Source organism: Syngnathus floridae, chromosome 17 (genome assembly GCF_059516105.1).
Source record: "Syngnathus floridae isolate MCC-2025c chromosome 17, RoL_Sflo_1.0, whole genome shotgun sequence".
In the NCBI taxonomy this organism is placed as follows: Eukaryota; Metazoa; Chordata; class Actinopteri; order Syngnathiformes; family Syngnathidae; genus Syngnathus; species Syngnathus floridae.
In genome coordinates, this window is record NC_142429.1 from 12,043,207 (window position 1) to 12,057,525 (window position 14,319).

At 45.4% G+C, this 14,319-nt stretch overlaps 4 protein-coding genes across 5 annotated transcripts in view; 3 read left to right on the forward strand and 1 right to left on the reverse strand.

Moving 5' to 3' along the window:
• The window catches only part of LOC148384624 (LITAF domain-containing protein-like), a 36,787-nt gene that overhangs the window by 409 nt on the left and 22,059 nt on the right, over positions 1–14,319 (reverse strand). Inside the window, exons 1-7 of one of the 2 annotated variants that reach the window (XM_088358797.1) lie at positions 10,470–10,583; positions 10,294–10,362; positions 8,640–8,670; positions 2,453–2,554; positions 1,030–1,181; positions 865–885; positions 46–190 (exon numbers count right to left, since the gene is read on the reverse strand). In XM_088358797.1, coding sequence (XP_088214923.1) covers positions 46–190; positions 865–885; positions 1,030–1,171 — 308 coding nt within the window. In that variant the 5' untranslated portion in view covers positions 1,172–1,181; positions 2,453–2,554; positions 8,640–8,670; positions 10,294–10,362; positions 10,470–10,583. Of the gene's footprint in view, positions 1–45; positions 191–864; positions 886–1,029; positions 1,182–2,452; positions 2,555–8,639; positions 8,671–10,293; positions 10,589–14,319 lie in introns of those variants that run through there. The other variant, XM_088358796.1, reaches the window with a different exon arrangement.
• On the forward strand, positions 4,068–5,650 carry LOC148384625 (myeloid-associated differentiation marker). The gene is made up of 2 exons (XM_088358792.1): positions 4,068–4,450; positions 4,851–5,650. The coding sequence occupies exons 1-2, from the start codon at positions 4,184–4,186 to the stop codon at positions 5,442–5,444; spliced, it is 861 nt and encodes a 286-aa protein (XP_088214918.1). The 5' UTR covers positions 4,068–4,183; the 3' UTR covers positions 5,445–5,650.
• Positions 6,610–8,514, forward strand: LOC148384626 (myeloid-associated differentiation marker-like). The gene has a single exon (XM_088358793.1). It carries the CDS (start codon positions 7,026–7,028, stop codon positions 7,878–7,880), a length of 855 nt encoding a protein of 284 aa, XP_088214919.1. The 5' UTR covers positions 6,610–7,025; the 3' UTR covers positions 7,881–8,514.
• On the forward strand, positions 10,077–14,207 carry LOC148384627 (somatostatin receptor type 5-like). Its single transcript, XM_088358783.1, has 4 exons — positions 10,077–10,563; positions 11,573–12,288; positions 12,364–12,750; positions 12,819–14,207. The coding sequence occupies exons 2-4, from the start codon at positions 11,614–11,616 to the stop codon at positions 12,933–12,935; spliced, it is 1,179 nt and encodes a 392-aa protein (XP_088214909.1). The 5' UTR covers positions 10,077–10,563; positions 11,573–11,613; the 3' UTR covers positions 12,936–14,207.

Sequence of the window (14,319 nt, forward strand, 5' to 3'; positions counted from 1 at the left end):
AATCTCGTTGGGCATCATTCGCTTTTGTGCAAATCCTCTCTTTACCCAAAGAAGGCGAGGCATCCGCAGATGGCCCACGCCATCAGGCCTGCCTGACGCTCTACGTGGGTGACCACTGTCTGCTGACACTGGGGGCATACGGTTTCTCCAGGGCTATCTTGCAAGGAAGGTGTTACCACCAGGTGAGTCACTGTCATTGAAAAAGAATACAACACAATTATATAATATAGAATAAAACACCGTGACTTTATCGTCATCGTGGCTTTTTATCTTTGAAAAATAATACCCATCATAAAATTTCTATTGAAATATGCACATGCAATTTCATTTCAAACAAAAATTCTTGGGAAAAGAAGGTACAAGCACAAGTGGTGGTTCTTGAATGAATCTTTTACCGCAACGGCACAAATCGGCCAGCAGAGGGCACTAAATGTCGATCACGTGTTTCATGTCACGTCATTGGCATTGACATATCAGGTAATCATATTTAGGAGCGATTTTGAACATGATTATCTCACTTGACACATTGGAGTGAAGAACACTTTTGCGTGTGGTGTAGCCAACAATACGCTGTGACTAAATTCCTCAATTCCTCTGACTCAAGGTGCATCCCAAATTGTGATTGTGCACTATGAAGACGACAAAGGTTCATTGTGATGCACACGGGCACTATTCTGTAGGTCACTTTAGAAGCACACTGACTTCCTCATGCCTGATGCATTCATTTGCATTGTGCACACGTGTCCTGACAAATTCTGAATTTGACTGATTTGTTTAGAGTTTGTACTGGGTATGATATTTAAATGTGAAAAATGGGGGTATGCACCATGTATGTACACCTCTGTATGACATGTATTAGCTCACCTGAGGCTGTGGTAGATGGACCTGGAGTCGCAGCGAGAGCAGCACATGACGTATGGAAACACAAGAAAACAAGACAGTGTTAGGCTATACATGACATAAGTCCGGAGTTCGGAACCTTCAGATCAAGATTCTCAGACTGAGCATCATATTAAGCTGTCCACAGACCTCCTTGGTATCCAACAGGTGGAGGAGGTCCTGCATTCATGGGCGGGTACAATCCAGGAGGGGGCGGCGCTGTACCCCCATAGGCCATGGGCGGGCCAGGGTAGGGTGGGGCTGATTCTTGTCCGAGGTGCCCTTTTTCCATCTTGAGAAGTCTTTCACAGATAAGAAACAAGTGCAGAGAAAGCAGTCAGACCGTTTTGAATTGCTTTGGAAATTTTGATAAATGAAGTAATCATGTTTTATGAGTCACCTCCCGGCAAACAAAAGCATTGGAGGCATGAATTCTATATAAATATTAGCGGCAGTGGTTTAGCTAACAGATGTATCGTCAATATTTGGAGTTCATAGCAATCGAGAGAAAAATGAAAAACAATTATGGGACGATTGTGGGTGTGATGATTGCGTTTATTTCAAAATCAAAACAGGCTCGGATGCATCATAAGAATGATAAAATAGGATGATATATGTGATGTAAGAATCATAAACGAATTAAGATGGATTCTAAGTTGGCCTTATGATACAGTATCTCCAAGGAGCTCATAAAGTATGTCCAATACTCATTTTTCTTTTGATACAGTGTGAGCTCCTAAAGTATGCGTAATGCTCATTTGTCGAGGATACGACTCACAACGACGGTATTCCTTCCCAACACGGCAAACAATTTCCTTGTAAATGATACTTTGAAGACGTTCTAACGTCAAGGCTTATGTAGAAAGGCATGTTGCGGTAGCGCTGATAAATAAAGACTTACGTCCCCTTCTTTAAATTGTGCACACAGAAGTGAAAAGCATAGGGCAAGCGCTGACATTTGTCACTTCTGCATGGTGTTTTTCTGAGCCCAGTGAAGCCTTTGATTCTAATGTACCATTTCATGTTTTACGACAAGCCGCGTAAGGATTATGATTTTATGGTGACCTGATAAATGCAATAGTCCGAGTCCATGCTCAAAGGGTCACGGAGCCAGAGCACTTGGGCAATAGTTTGATTAGAAGGGAGAGGCATGGCTTATGCTTGAAAGCTGCGATCATGTTCCCTGGCAAAACTCCAAATTGGATAGTGGTCCAACCGTTGCTCATTCCCGCTCAGTCCCTGCTGACCATCACCATCAATCCATACAAAAGCATTTAGAGAAGCACAAGCCACTCAAGCATTCAAGCTCACCACAGACTAACTTGCACCACTGCCTCACCCTGTTTTCTACAACACGCCATCGAGATGACTCCAGCCAGCCATATACGTATGTTTGGACCGACTTGACATAGCGCGCAAAGAAGGATGCAATTTGGACCGCAAAGGAAAAAATAGAGTCATCAAAGCACTTTCCATGAAGTGAGAGAAGAAGCAAAAATTGAAGTTTCACACAACAGGGACATATTGGCGCTTTACATTTTTGGGAATATGCCATAAAACATGATTGACTTACCTGTGACTTTGGACACCAGTAAAGAGAGCGAGAAGCTTCCTCAATGTCTGCTTGACTTGAAGAGGCGAGAGCACAAACTCAAGATGCAATCAGCGCTTCACTCTATAGAAAAGACCAGGAGAGGATGTATTATGTCAAGTGGTTCAAATGTAACTCCGCCCCCCCTCCCATGTGACATTCATTGGGAAAGTGTTTGTATATCAGTTGCACTTCTCCTGAACATGTGACAGAAAATCTCATGAGAGTCACTTCGGGACCAGCAAGAGGTCACACAAGTGAATCCCGTGAGAATGACATGAACTGATTAGCACACATTCGGGACAAAAAATCCAAACTTCAAAAATGCACAAATTGCTCTCACAGGTATGCGAGATCAAAGTTGACTTTTTTTTCCCACTCGCTTTGGTATAGCTCTAATATCATTTATTTATTGATTTATTTATTCTCGTTACAAGTAGTGATTTTAGGGCGTTCATGCGTATGACCGCTAGAGGTCAGTGTAATACAATAAAAAATGCTACACGAGCGTTCAACCAAAACATTTTGTTGACGTGGATAATTAATCCATATCAAAGACACTAGTCACTGCATTTCCACATTGACCGATACAACAATGTCTACTGTTGATTGTTGACACGTCAAAAACACTTACATTTGTAAGCAATGTGCCAGGATTGACATAAGTACTACATACACCAAACTATTATTGGTTACTGTAGACTAGAGGAATAAAAAGTGTCCAATCACAGGGCACAAATAGACAAGTGCACTGCACTACAACACCATGCAGTCAGTTTACAGTCATGTGATGAAAGTGTGTGAGTGTGTGGGTGGGTGTGCGCCTTCATTACATGGAAGAAAAAAAAATGGTGCATCAAAACATAAAGTGAGATCAAAGGACTCTGCATAAATATTGTCCTGCCTGCTTTTCTCTACAGAGGACATGTATCTCACTGCACTCTCTTCAGTTCCCTGAAGAGCGAGCACCAGGGAAACTGAAGTCATCATCAAGCCTTATCAGATCAAAAGATGACGCCTGCTGCATTTCTATTGCATTGTATCGATCCAACTGTTGCAGCTGCAGCAAGATAACATTGAAAAAGACGGAAGGATGCGGTGGGCTGTAGGCGTGGGGAAGTCAGAGAGAGGAAGTCATAAGTGAAAGAAACTAAAGAGGGGAGAGACAGCAGCGACAAAGCAAAAACAAGAACAAATCACTCCCCTACAGTGGAATTTTAAAGTGATTTAGCAAATGGACTGTATCTTGCTTTATGTGATGCAGGTCAACGTATAGTTAAGGTGTAGATACAAAGTACATGGACAGCTTATCTCTACATCCTCCCTTCTTCGACAATACAAAAGTTCACATTCCATTGTTCCTGTTAAACATTTGCATCAATGAGCTAGCGGCTGCTAATGCCAACACACCACCCAAAAAGATTTGGCAGGGAGACAAGCTGCGTCACACTGACTTTTTCTTGACACAACCGCCACTCACTATATTGATAAGCAAACAGAAGCCATCACCTAGGCAAATATTGGATTTGAATTTGTCATTTGTAGCGCGCATGCGCGTTGATGCTCGGACCTTAAATGGGTGCAGGCAACGGAGAGGGAGTGGCAGAAAGCGTCGTGCTTGCTGCAGATGTTGGGGCGGCAGTCGCGGGATGACACCTTGCCTCTGAAGCTGTTAGTGAGCGGACGGACGGAAGATCTATTGGAGAAGTCGCTATGGTGACGCTTGACCTCAGGGCGCTGACGGCGCCAGTGGGCATCGTGAGGATACTGGCGGTGATCTGCACCTGCATCTCCTTCAGCCTGATGGCGTCATTCGGACACGTGCCGGACTCCTTCTGGACGTGGTGCTTGTTCACATGGGGCTTCTGCTTCGCCGTCACCCTCCAAGTCCTCTTCCTGGAGTTGTTCAGCGTCAACGCTAAGCTGCCTATTTCCTGGGATGACTTCACCACTGCCTTCGCCATGTTGGCCACGCTCATGGTGTTTGTCCCTTTTTTTTTTTCTTTCTTTCTTTCTTTTAAATCTGTGATTCCGATCTTAAGCCTTGCAGTCAGTGACTTGTTGCATACGGTTGGTCTGGCCTAGGGTGAACATTGCGGTGATGAATGTCAGCTTGAATGCAAGTTCAGTCACATGTATGGAAGTTGAACAACAGGTGTGGGCAAAGGCCACATGTGGGCCCGTTGCAAAATGAATTGCCCACTCCTGACCTTGCTCACTGATAACACTTTTTTCCCCCAACGGGGTGCTTCTGATCACTGATCCCGTTTGACTTGTTTAGCCCAAAATGAGATCTTATTCACAGACATAGTATCTTTGTTCAAATACATGTTGCTTTGTTAGACGGCAGAAGGTACTGATCCATTTTCTTCTTTCCCAGGTGCTGAGCGCATCCATCATCTTCGCCAACTTCTTCACCTGCTCTTCGTGTTCCCAACCGATTGCCGCTTGCGTCTTCTCCTTCCTGGCCTTTATCCTCTACGCCACCGAGGTGGGCTTGACCCGGGCCAAACCCGGGGAGATCAGCGGTTTTCTGTCAACAGTGCCGGGTCTCCTGAAGGTGCTGGAAGCCTACGTGGCCTGCATCATCTTTGTGTGCTTGCGGTACACCCCATACGACCATTTCCCGGGGCTCCAGTGGTGCGTGGCCGTCTACTCCATTTGCTTCATTTTTGCGCTCCTCGTCATCATCTTCACCATAGGCCGACTTCTTGCCGTCTTTCCGGTGCCGTTTGATAAAGTTCTTATTGTTTGTAACGTGCTGGCCGTTCTGATGTACATCACCGCCGTGGTGGTGTGGCCCTACTACGGCTTGAAGGACAACCCCCGGCCGAGCATCTGCGATCGGTTTCCAAATTCATGCGGGTGGAATTTGTTGGTGGTAATCACTTTCATGACCTGCGTCAACCTAATTGCTTACATTGTTGATACATTTTACTCCTTCCGGCTGGTCTTCTTTATGAGTAGAAACTAAAGTGGAGTTTTCTCTAAAGGTATCCAGCTGATTTCGAATGAATGATATCAAGCCGCAAATGGCCTTTCTTGGCATATTTTCCACGATTTGATGTAACGTTGTTAGCGCGCTGTTAGCGCTTTCACTCTTAACTCAGCCGTTCATGTTGACATGTGATGTAAAGTATGCAGCAAATGAATAAAAATGCTTTTTTTTTGGTGCCAGTGGACAGTGAGTGATGATAGCCGTGAATGAGTTATTCATTAAAGTGACACAAAGCGACACGCCCGCCCTTCACATTTCAAAGTCTGCTTGCTTGGGTGTGCATACTTTCAAGCGCACGTGGTAGCCATATTGCTTCCACACTCACAATAGGTTTGGTGTCTATTCAGGCTTGCAATAAAGTAATCAACTGAGTAAAAAAAAAAGAAGTCAAGAACATTCTGGAGAAAGTAGGTGGGTCATTCATTATCAATATACAGACTTCATGAAATTAAACTATGGCCAAAATAATATCGGTTTTATTTTAGGTTGATGACAAAGCCACTATTATGACAGGGTATACATAATTGTGATAATTGGCTGATTAATTAAAAAGTGATAACAAATCAATAGCAATTACAACAAGAAATAAAATCCATTTAGTCATTTAAAAGTCTCAAATCTTCCAGCTAAGCCATGAAATCATTCCTCCATTAGCAATGATCTGACTTCAAAAAGTTGGAGCTTTATTATTTGGTTTTGCGCACTTACGGTTTGGTCTTCGAACGCGTGTTAATATTGACAAATCAATTCGACTCCATTGTCAGTGTTCATTTTGCCTTAATGATGCTACATCAATACATCTTCATTAATAATTCATATTTGATCCTTTTGTATAATGAATTCTAATAACCGCACTGATAACATTGCACAGTTGGAAGCAGGCAGAAGCTTCAAATATTGCAGATTTAGACTTTTTTTTCACCTGGGTTGTAATAGTTTGGGATTTTTCATTATAGTTAGTTTCTATTCCACTTGAATTTTGCATGTAGTAGTTAGTTTTAATTCGTTTTGAATAGCAGGTTGTTGTTATTATTATTATTATTTTTTAAATACTTTGCTGTAGTTTAGTTTTAGCATTCCTTTTTGTTTTTTTAGATATATAAATGGAGTATTTGTGATGTTGACTATTTGAATTGTGCAAATGCTTTTTCCCATTTTAGGTTAGCTCTAATAGCCGAACTTAGCACAGGTCTTGCTGCGACTGCATGGATCCTTTCCTCTCACGATCCCTCTTGGGCTTGAGAAGTCATTGTTCCTGTTTTCCAGCCCACGGGGCCACTCTGTAGAAGATAAGCCTCCCAATGAGGCAAAGAGGGCAAAGTCCAGCACGAGTGTGTCTCCACGAGGCCTTGATAAGAAGCAGCGCAGGTCCAATCAGCAATGACAGCTCGCTCGGGGCCATAAAGCGCACACTCCAATCAAGGATGCTGCGCACGTCGCTTTTCCAGAAGAGACATCGAGAGTTTCTCGCCAACGCGGATGTCAGAGAGATGGAGTGAGCGGAGGGGAGGGGAGGGTCTTTTGTGAGGTGACTGCCGTTTGCCGGACGGAGCAGCCATGACCCACGTGGACCTTCGCGCTGTGACCCAGCCGCTGGGCATCCTGCGCTTGATGGCCAGCGTCCTCACGTGTATGGCTTTCAGTCTGGTGGCATCGGTGGGCCACGTGCCCTCTCCTTACTGGGCCTGGTGCATGTTCACCTGGTGCTTCTGCTTCTTCTTCACCTTCCTCATCGTCCTCCTGGAGTTCACCACCTTCAGCGGCAAGTTGCCTTTCGCCTGGGATGACTTCACCACCGCCTTCGCCGTGCTGGCCAGCATCATGTGCTTGGCCGCCTCCGTCATCTACCCGACGTTTTTCACCTGCCACGTCTGCTACAGGCAGATGGGCGCTTCCGTGGTGTCCTGGGTGTGTTTCGGGGTCTACGTGGCCGAGGTGACTCTCAATCGCCTTCGGCCCGGCGGCCAGATCCGTGGCTTCCTCTCCACGGCGCCGGGAATGATGAAGATGCTGGAGACTTTCCTGGCCTGTCTCATCTTCACGTCTCTGGAGGAACGTCAGTACAGCGGCACTCCTGCACTGCAGTGGTGCGTGGCGGCCTACTCCTTGTGCTTCAGCTTGGCCGTGCTCATCATCCTGCTGAGTGTGGCGCAGCTGACCTCCTCCTTATTTCCCTTTTTCGACAAGCTAGTGATCGCCTATGACATTTTAGCGTGTGCCGCGTACGCGACGGCCGTGGTCATCTGGCCGCTTTTTAGTTTCCGCGACAACGGGAGACCGCCCGACTGCGGCTACCTGTGCTCGTGGGATAAACTGGTGATGGTCAGCGTCATGACAATCCTCAACTTGTGTGTTTACATCCTGGATGCGGTCTACTCCGTACGGCTCGTGTTGTGCGGCAGCACGGAGTGAAGCTAACATTTGCGTCCTGTGCTTGATGGGACTTTTAGATCACTTTGTATGTATACAAAATCTTTGTTTCGTCCTCATTTGTTCATTCTCATTTCATTATGAAATAAGTGGAAGTCATCGGAGAACATTTGGAGCTCGTTGGTTTTCGTGTAGTTAATGATTCAAATTCTATCACTCCCATAAAAAGAGAACTAAATAGCATGTGGAACTTTGGATCCCGGTACAACGAAAAGGCTCAACAGAGCAATGACGTCACTTTATTACCATCATAAATGCTGCATAACTCTGATTATGGGTGTGACATGATGTTGCCAAGGAATCTTCTGACACTAACTTGCAACTTAATAAAAAAAATACTAATAAATTGCGGAGCGATCAGAATACTTTTCTTTTTTATAACGGCACACTTAAGCCAAGTGTCACGGCAACGTTTTGAATTAAAAATGTTGGAATGTAAAAGACGTCAACAATTAGTCTTACTTTCCAATTAGAAAGCCATCACAGTGAAACATGGTTAAATGTTAAATATGATAATCGAGACAACAAACGATACAACAGCCCAGTGGTGATGAAATACTCTTATCAGCAGCTCTCTGTTCAGATCGAAACGTTAGCATCCTCAATAAAACTAACGTGTGGGAGGAAGAGGATATAGTTTGTTCTCTATTTTTAGTTTCATATGCTTTCATAAGCTCCAGTCGTTAGAAGTTGCCAAAGGATTGCAAAGTGTGAAGAGAGACAATCATTAAATGTACTCACGTGACTTCCTGTTGACTCCAATATAAAAGAGCTGTAAAACAAGTGTGGGAAAAATAAAAAGTTAGGATCGAAATGCAAATATGGCGTTTTACAAAAAGACACTCACATGAGAAAATTCCCCCAAAAGGTGTTCACCGAGATTTGAATGATGTTCACTATATTTTATTGGACAATTTCTGGACTAGCATTTAAGTGAACCTGGGTCAAACTCAAGCAAGGATCCTGTTTTTTTGGTTTTTTTAATTCTTTGTCGTGCGTCAGTGAGGCTTGTTCAAGTCAATATGCCTTTGCTCTGCTGTGATTTGGATTGCACAGGGGACAGTGAAATGTCACTCACCGGCTGACAGATACAACCTACTACTAACTCCACTACGGCGGAAAGAAATGAAATGGACAATATTCGATTTGGATGCTCTCTTCAGCTTGATTGTGAATGTTAGGGGCTGTTTTTGTCCAAAGCCTAAAATAACCGCACACTTCAGTTCAGACTGGACGCTAATGACGATGCACCTCCAGGGCTGTTTGTGCCAACTTGTATCAGTCCTATTTAAATGTGGATGATGTCTTGTGCTAATGATGCTCTTTTAAAAGCTCAGCACATCATGCATGCGCCCAAAAGGTTTGGTTCACTTTCTGCCGTGCCGTGCCGTGCCGTGCGATAAGGGAGCGAGTGACGCCACCATCGTCTTTTGCCAATTGGACGTGCTATTGAGATGACCTTATTTGTACTTTTCAAGTCGTTGTACTAAGCCTGTGATTCAGATAATGTGGTTAAAGTGCAAAGTGGGGCGGAGGGGACCAAAAAAAAAGCTTGCAAGCGACATTGTGGTTAGCCTTTCGTTTTGAGTGTCTACGTGCAAAACAAGTTGATTTGATGAGACACTTCACTGGATCCTTCTGGAATATGGGAATAGATGACGCTCAGAAGGCAGCATGCTGGCAACACTGGCGCGGGCCACGTCCTCTGCAAAGCTAAATACGTTTGCCAAAAAATCATTTCTCTTCAATACATTGAATTGAGGGGAATTTAGCAACATGAACTATTTTCTCCTGCTTTTGAAAGGCTGCTGTTACTTGAATTCTTGTGTTCTTGAACCAAAATGGTCCTTCAACGAACACGCCTTTTTGAGACGTGGCCGTTGTGCGCGATCCATTGTAAATGAGCCATATCATCAGCCACTATGTGCTGTTTGCCTTGCCCTGCGGGACACATTTCTATACACAGCTGTGTGTGTGTTTACTTACAACCTGGTCCGAGTGTGGAGCAGCCAAACAGGTCTTTTCAAAAGACGTCAGCAACTGACCATTGTCAACAAAACATATGCTCACCGTGGAAAATACAGAAAGCCTGTCCTCATTTGACGCTAATTTCCCTGGTCTTCATAAACTATCTTCACACTCTCCGTCCCGAGGGCTCTTATTGTGACTCTCCATCACGACACACACATGCACACACCCACACGCATGCATAAGCGCAGTTCTTCATATTTGTTTCTAGACGTCGTACAAGGTTGGCCTGAAAAGCGATTTAGAAATTGGGATCAAATGTGTGCTTTGCCGCTGTTGAGCTGCGACTGGAGATACACCCACCTATGGGTGGGACTTTGGCAACCAAAGGAGGGGTGACATTTTCCTCACATAAATAAATACTCACCGTGCATCCATCCTCGACGGGCTTCCAACACGGTGTCTGTGGTCTCCGGAGAGAAGCTTCCAAAGCCACCTGCACGACGGGGCAAAGTTCACCCTCATGTTTAGATGGCGGGAGGAGCGTGCTGACGGTCACAAAGATGACTCTTCAAAGCGCGCTGGAAGGTTCTTGTCTTTGACCTTGAAAGAAATTCCAAGACTGTTTTGATGCTGAGAAAGCACGGCGGCATCACTCCAGATAGCGGCGTGGAGAAGATGAGGAGCACGGTCACAGGTAGGATACGGCCCGTCCTCACCAACTACATTATGACACAAAAAGGAAATCGGGATGCATCAAGAGGCAAGTTCTGCCACTTGTGGAATCAAAACCACTTGTGCAGGATTGACAAACCATGGTGCTCATGTGAGAGAGATGAAGATGAAATAGGAACAGTGGTCAATTCAAAACGAAGATGAGCATTTGAATCCCACCATCTCATTTCTCAAAACATGTGTGCTATGTTGGGACTTTCGACATTCAACTTACATGGCTGAATGGCTTTTTGCATTTTGATCAAGTTTGACCAAAGACTTCCTTGATGCATTCCGTTGGGTGTTGCTGTATTTTTCCTAACCAAACTGAAAAGATTGTGTCAAGTGTTGATAATGTACTAGACGTTTTTCCGTTGCCTGCACTTCCTTTGAATTTGTCAAGACAAAAGAGGGCCTCAGGCTCAATGGAGATAGATGTAGCCGTAGAGAGCTGTCCAAATGTGCTGGCCCAAGATGTAGCCTGAAGCAAACATGCTGTTTGTTTTCTCAACAAGGCACTGCGGGCTGCGGGCTGCACGTCACTCCTGTTTTTGGAGCGCGCTTCACTGAATCTTTACATCAAACCAGTTATTGTATTGGTGAAACAGCTCTCGACAGCCCCAGGTTGCAAAAAGTGACAGCTACCATTTATCAAATTAGTCGAGGTCACTCGTGGCGGGGGAGTACATGGCAATTTAGGACCATTCCTTGGAGCAGAGGCGGCTAACGGGACTGACTGGACATCAGAACGGCGTATTGTTTGATTTGGTTTCTATTTGCCGCGGTGGGAGCAAAGGAGCTCCAAAACGTATCCGCATCACAAATTCAAGACAGGGCACTCTTGTTCTCCACCATTGTTGCTTTTTGTTAGCATGTGACTCATGCGTTGACTGTAGCAGGATTGTAGCAAAACGTCGTGTCATGTTTACACATCGTGCGGATAATGACTTGAAATGCGTCTTTACTATCTTGCTATCTTGTTCCCCTAAAAGCTCTCACCAACTCTAATCCATTTGGATAACCCTGCCCAAAGATGGCCGACTACAATAGCACAGTGTCTGAGGAGGCCGCCTCGGTGGACACGTCTTTCCCTCAGCACCGCAACGGCAGCATGTCCGACGAGACGGAGCCGCTGCCGTTCCGTGTAGTCACGGGGCTGGTCTACAGCGTGGTCTTCATCGTGGGCCTCTTGGGCAACTCCTTGGCCATCTTCGTGGTGATCCGCTACACCAAGATGAAGACGGTGACCAACCTGTACATCCTGAATTTAGCCGTGGCCGACGAACTCTACATCTTGGGAATCCCCTTTTTGGCCACCAACAGCGTGCTCTACTACTGGCCCTACGGGGATTTTTTCTGCAAGGTGTGCATGACCGCCGACGCCATGAGCCAGTTCATGTCCACGTTCTGCCTGACGGTGATGAGCATCGATCGCTATCTAGCGGTGGTTCATCCCATCCGCAGCGTCGGGTGGAGGAGGCAGCAGGTGGCCAGGATTTTCAGCGCCGTGCTGTGGCTGCTGTCGTTTCTGGTGGTGCTGCCGGTCACCGTCTACTCGCACGTACAGGAGGGCTTCGACACCTGCAACATCACGTGGCCCGAGATGCAGAACTGGTGGTCCGTGGTCTTCATTCTCTACACATCCATCCTCGGCTTCTTTGGACCGCTCTTGATCATTAGCATCTGCTACTTGCTGATTGTTATCAAGGTACTGCATCGAGGTCTCCCGGCCTTTTCCCAGGGCTTCTCCGTTCGGTCAACGGATTGTCTTTGTTTTCTCCAGGTGAGGTCAGCCGGCGCTCGTGCGGGTGTGACCAAGCGCCGTAAGTCAGAGCGCAAGGTGACCCGCATGGTGGTGATCATCGTCCTGGTCTTTGTACTTTGTTGGATGCCCTTCTTCACCACCAACATCGTCAACCTGGTGCACATCATCCCCGAGAACAACGCCACAGCGGCCGTCTACTTCTTCTTAGTCATCCTGACTTACGTCAACTCCTGCGCCAACCCGATCCTCTACGGCTTCCTCTCAGACAAATTCCGCCAGAGCTTCCGGGAGGTGCTCTGTTTCCACAAAGCCCAGAACGTTCCATCTGCCGCACACACCGACAACCACCTGCCTCTTTTCCCGGCCAGGAATCCCAACCACAATGGAGACATTCACAACAGCCAGGTAAGATGAGCAGCCTCAAAGGTTTTGTCAGATAATGCGGAACCAAGGTTCCCTGTGTGTGTTGACAGGCTGTCCGGATGGAGGCTGCTGCTGCTGCTGCTGCTGCTGCTGCTGCTGCTGCTGCTGCTGCTGCAAAACCTGACAATGACTCCTCAAATGGCTTGAATGGTCAATCAAAGCTGTGAGATGACGCAACACAAACAAAAGTGCCGCCCGCCGTTTAGCATTCGACCGCTCTTTAGCTTTAATTCATTGGATTAAGATTAGATTTGGATTCATCAATCAATCGTTCAATCAATAAATGGAATTCATCCATGACCGAGAGCAGTATTTTTGTATGATGTTCATTTTTCTTTTTTTCCCCGGTGTTTCTGATTGAGAAATACATAATACTGCAGTCAGTGTGTGATGCCCTCCTCCCAAAAAATAAGAGTCATAGTCACTGCCTAACAGTCCAAAAACAAACTCCTCAACTTAATTCGACACAAAACCTTGGCACCGAGATGCGACAAGGAGGCACCAAAGCACTACGTTTGTCTCAATGAAGATACCGGCCTGAATGAACAAACGAACGGTTTTGCCGACTGCATAATGTGCATATTTTGCCATCATCAGAAGTCATTCACAATGTTTCCTTGAAGAAATTCTTCACTAGAAGGAACCATTGGCAGAAATCCGCTGTTCTTTTCGCCCTTTTTTTAGTTTTCTTCTTTTACTTGTAGATGTGACCTGATGTCCTGAAGCAAAATTATCCATCAGTGAGAACCTTGTCCCCTGATAATTGTCATTAAAGAGGCATTGTTTGGCCTGAAAGCATGGCGCTCTTTTGTTTTGGATCACGAATGAACAAGTGTGCTCAAGGCAAAGCAACAGCTTGGCTTAAGTTGTTGCTGTTGCCGTTAAAAATACCACTGATGAGAAATGCACTTTACTCATCGCGTGCATGATGGTGTGCTTTTATGTTTACCGTACGATGAAACTAAATGAACTGACAATGTACGTATAAGCTGTCAATTTTGCTCCTCTGGTGGTCGTTAGGAGAAAAACAGGTTTGCTCTGCCCCCCCCCCCCCTCCCCCGGTTGTCAGGGTAACAAATGAGACTGAACTTTCCACCTTCGCTGGAGGAAGCTGGTGAAATGTTGCATTTCAATTAAAACAGTAGCCATAGGTCAAATTGATGATTACAGTTAGTTTAAGGATCACATCTCATTTTAGATTGAAATACTCAATTTTGCGTTCCCTGGCTTTTGATTTTTTTTTCCCCCCCCATAAATCTGTTGTGGTCCATGTACTTGTTGGTATCCGTGCTGAATAGTGTTGTGTTATATTTGTTGGTCCAATTTATGCTATGATGCATTTTTTGGTCTTGACACCAATTGTGAGTAAATTGAGACCGAGGCAACATTGTTTCAGTATAACCTTTGTCCTTGGCTCAAATAAAGGTTGTAGAACACTGGTCTGTTGTTTGTTTGCTTGTTTTTGCTTGTCCCCTGATACAGGTCTGTTTAGTTGTGAGGTCAAACATTTCAAGTGGTTTAAACGTCCTGGCACTAGTGGTACGCTGGTTC

Excerpts from the sequence above, each read along its gene's own strand:
- LOC148384626 (XM_088358793.1), top strand. The coding sequence starts at position 7,026 with ATGACCCACGTGGACCTTCGCGCTGTGACCCAGCCGCTGGGCATCCTG.
- LOC148384625 (XM_088358792.1), top strand. The coding sequence starts at position 4,184 with ATGGTGACGCTTGACCTCAGGGCGCTGACGGCGCCAGTGGGCATCGTG. Across the intron at positions 4,451-4,850 it reads CCATGTTGGCCACGCTCATG|GTGCTGAGCGCATCCATCAT; the intron begins GTGTTTGTCCCT and ends CTTCTTTCCCAG.
- LOC148384627 (XM_088358783.1), top strand. The coding sequence starts at position 11,614 with ATGGCCGACTACAATAGCACAGTGTCTGAGGAGGCCGCCTCGGTGGAC. Across the intron at positions 12,289-12,363 it reads ACTTGCTGATTGTTATCAAG|GTGAGGTCAGCCGGCGCTCG; the intron begins GTACTGCATCGA and ends TGTTTTCTCCAG. Across the intron at positions 12,751-12,818 it reads GAGACATTCACAACAGCCAG|GCTGTCCGGATGGAGGCTGC; the intron begins GTAAGATGAGCA and ends GTGTGTTGACAG.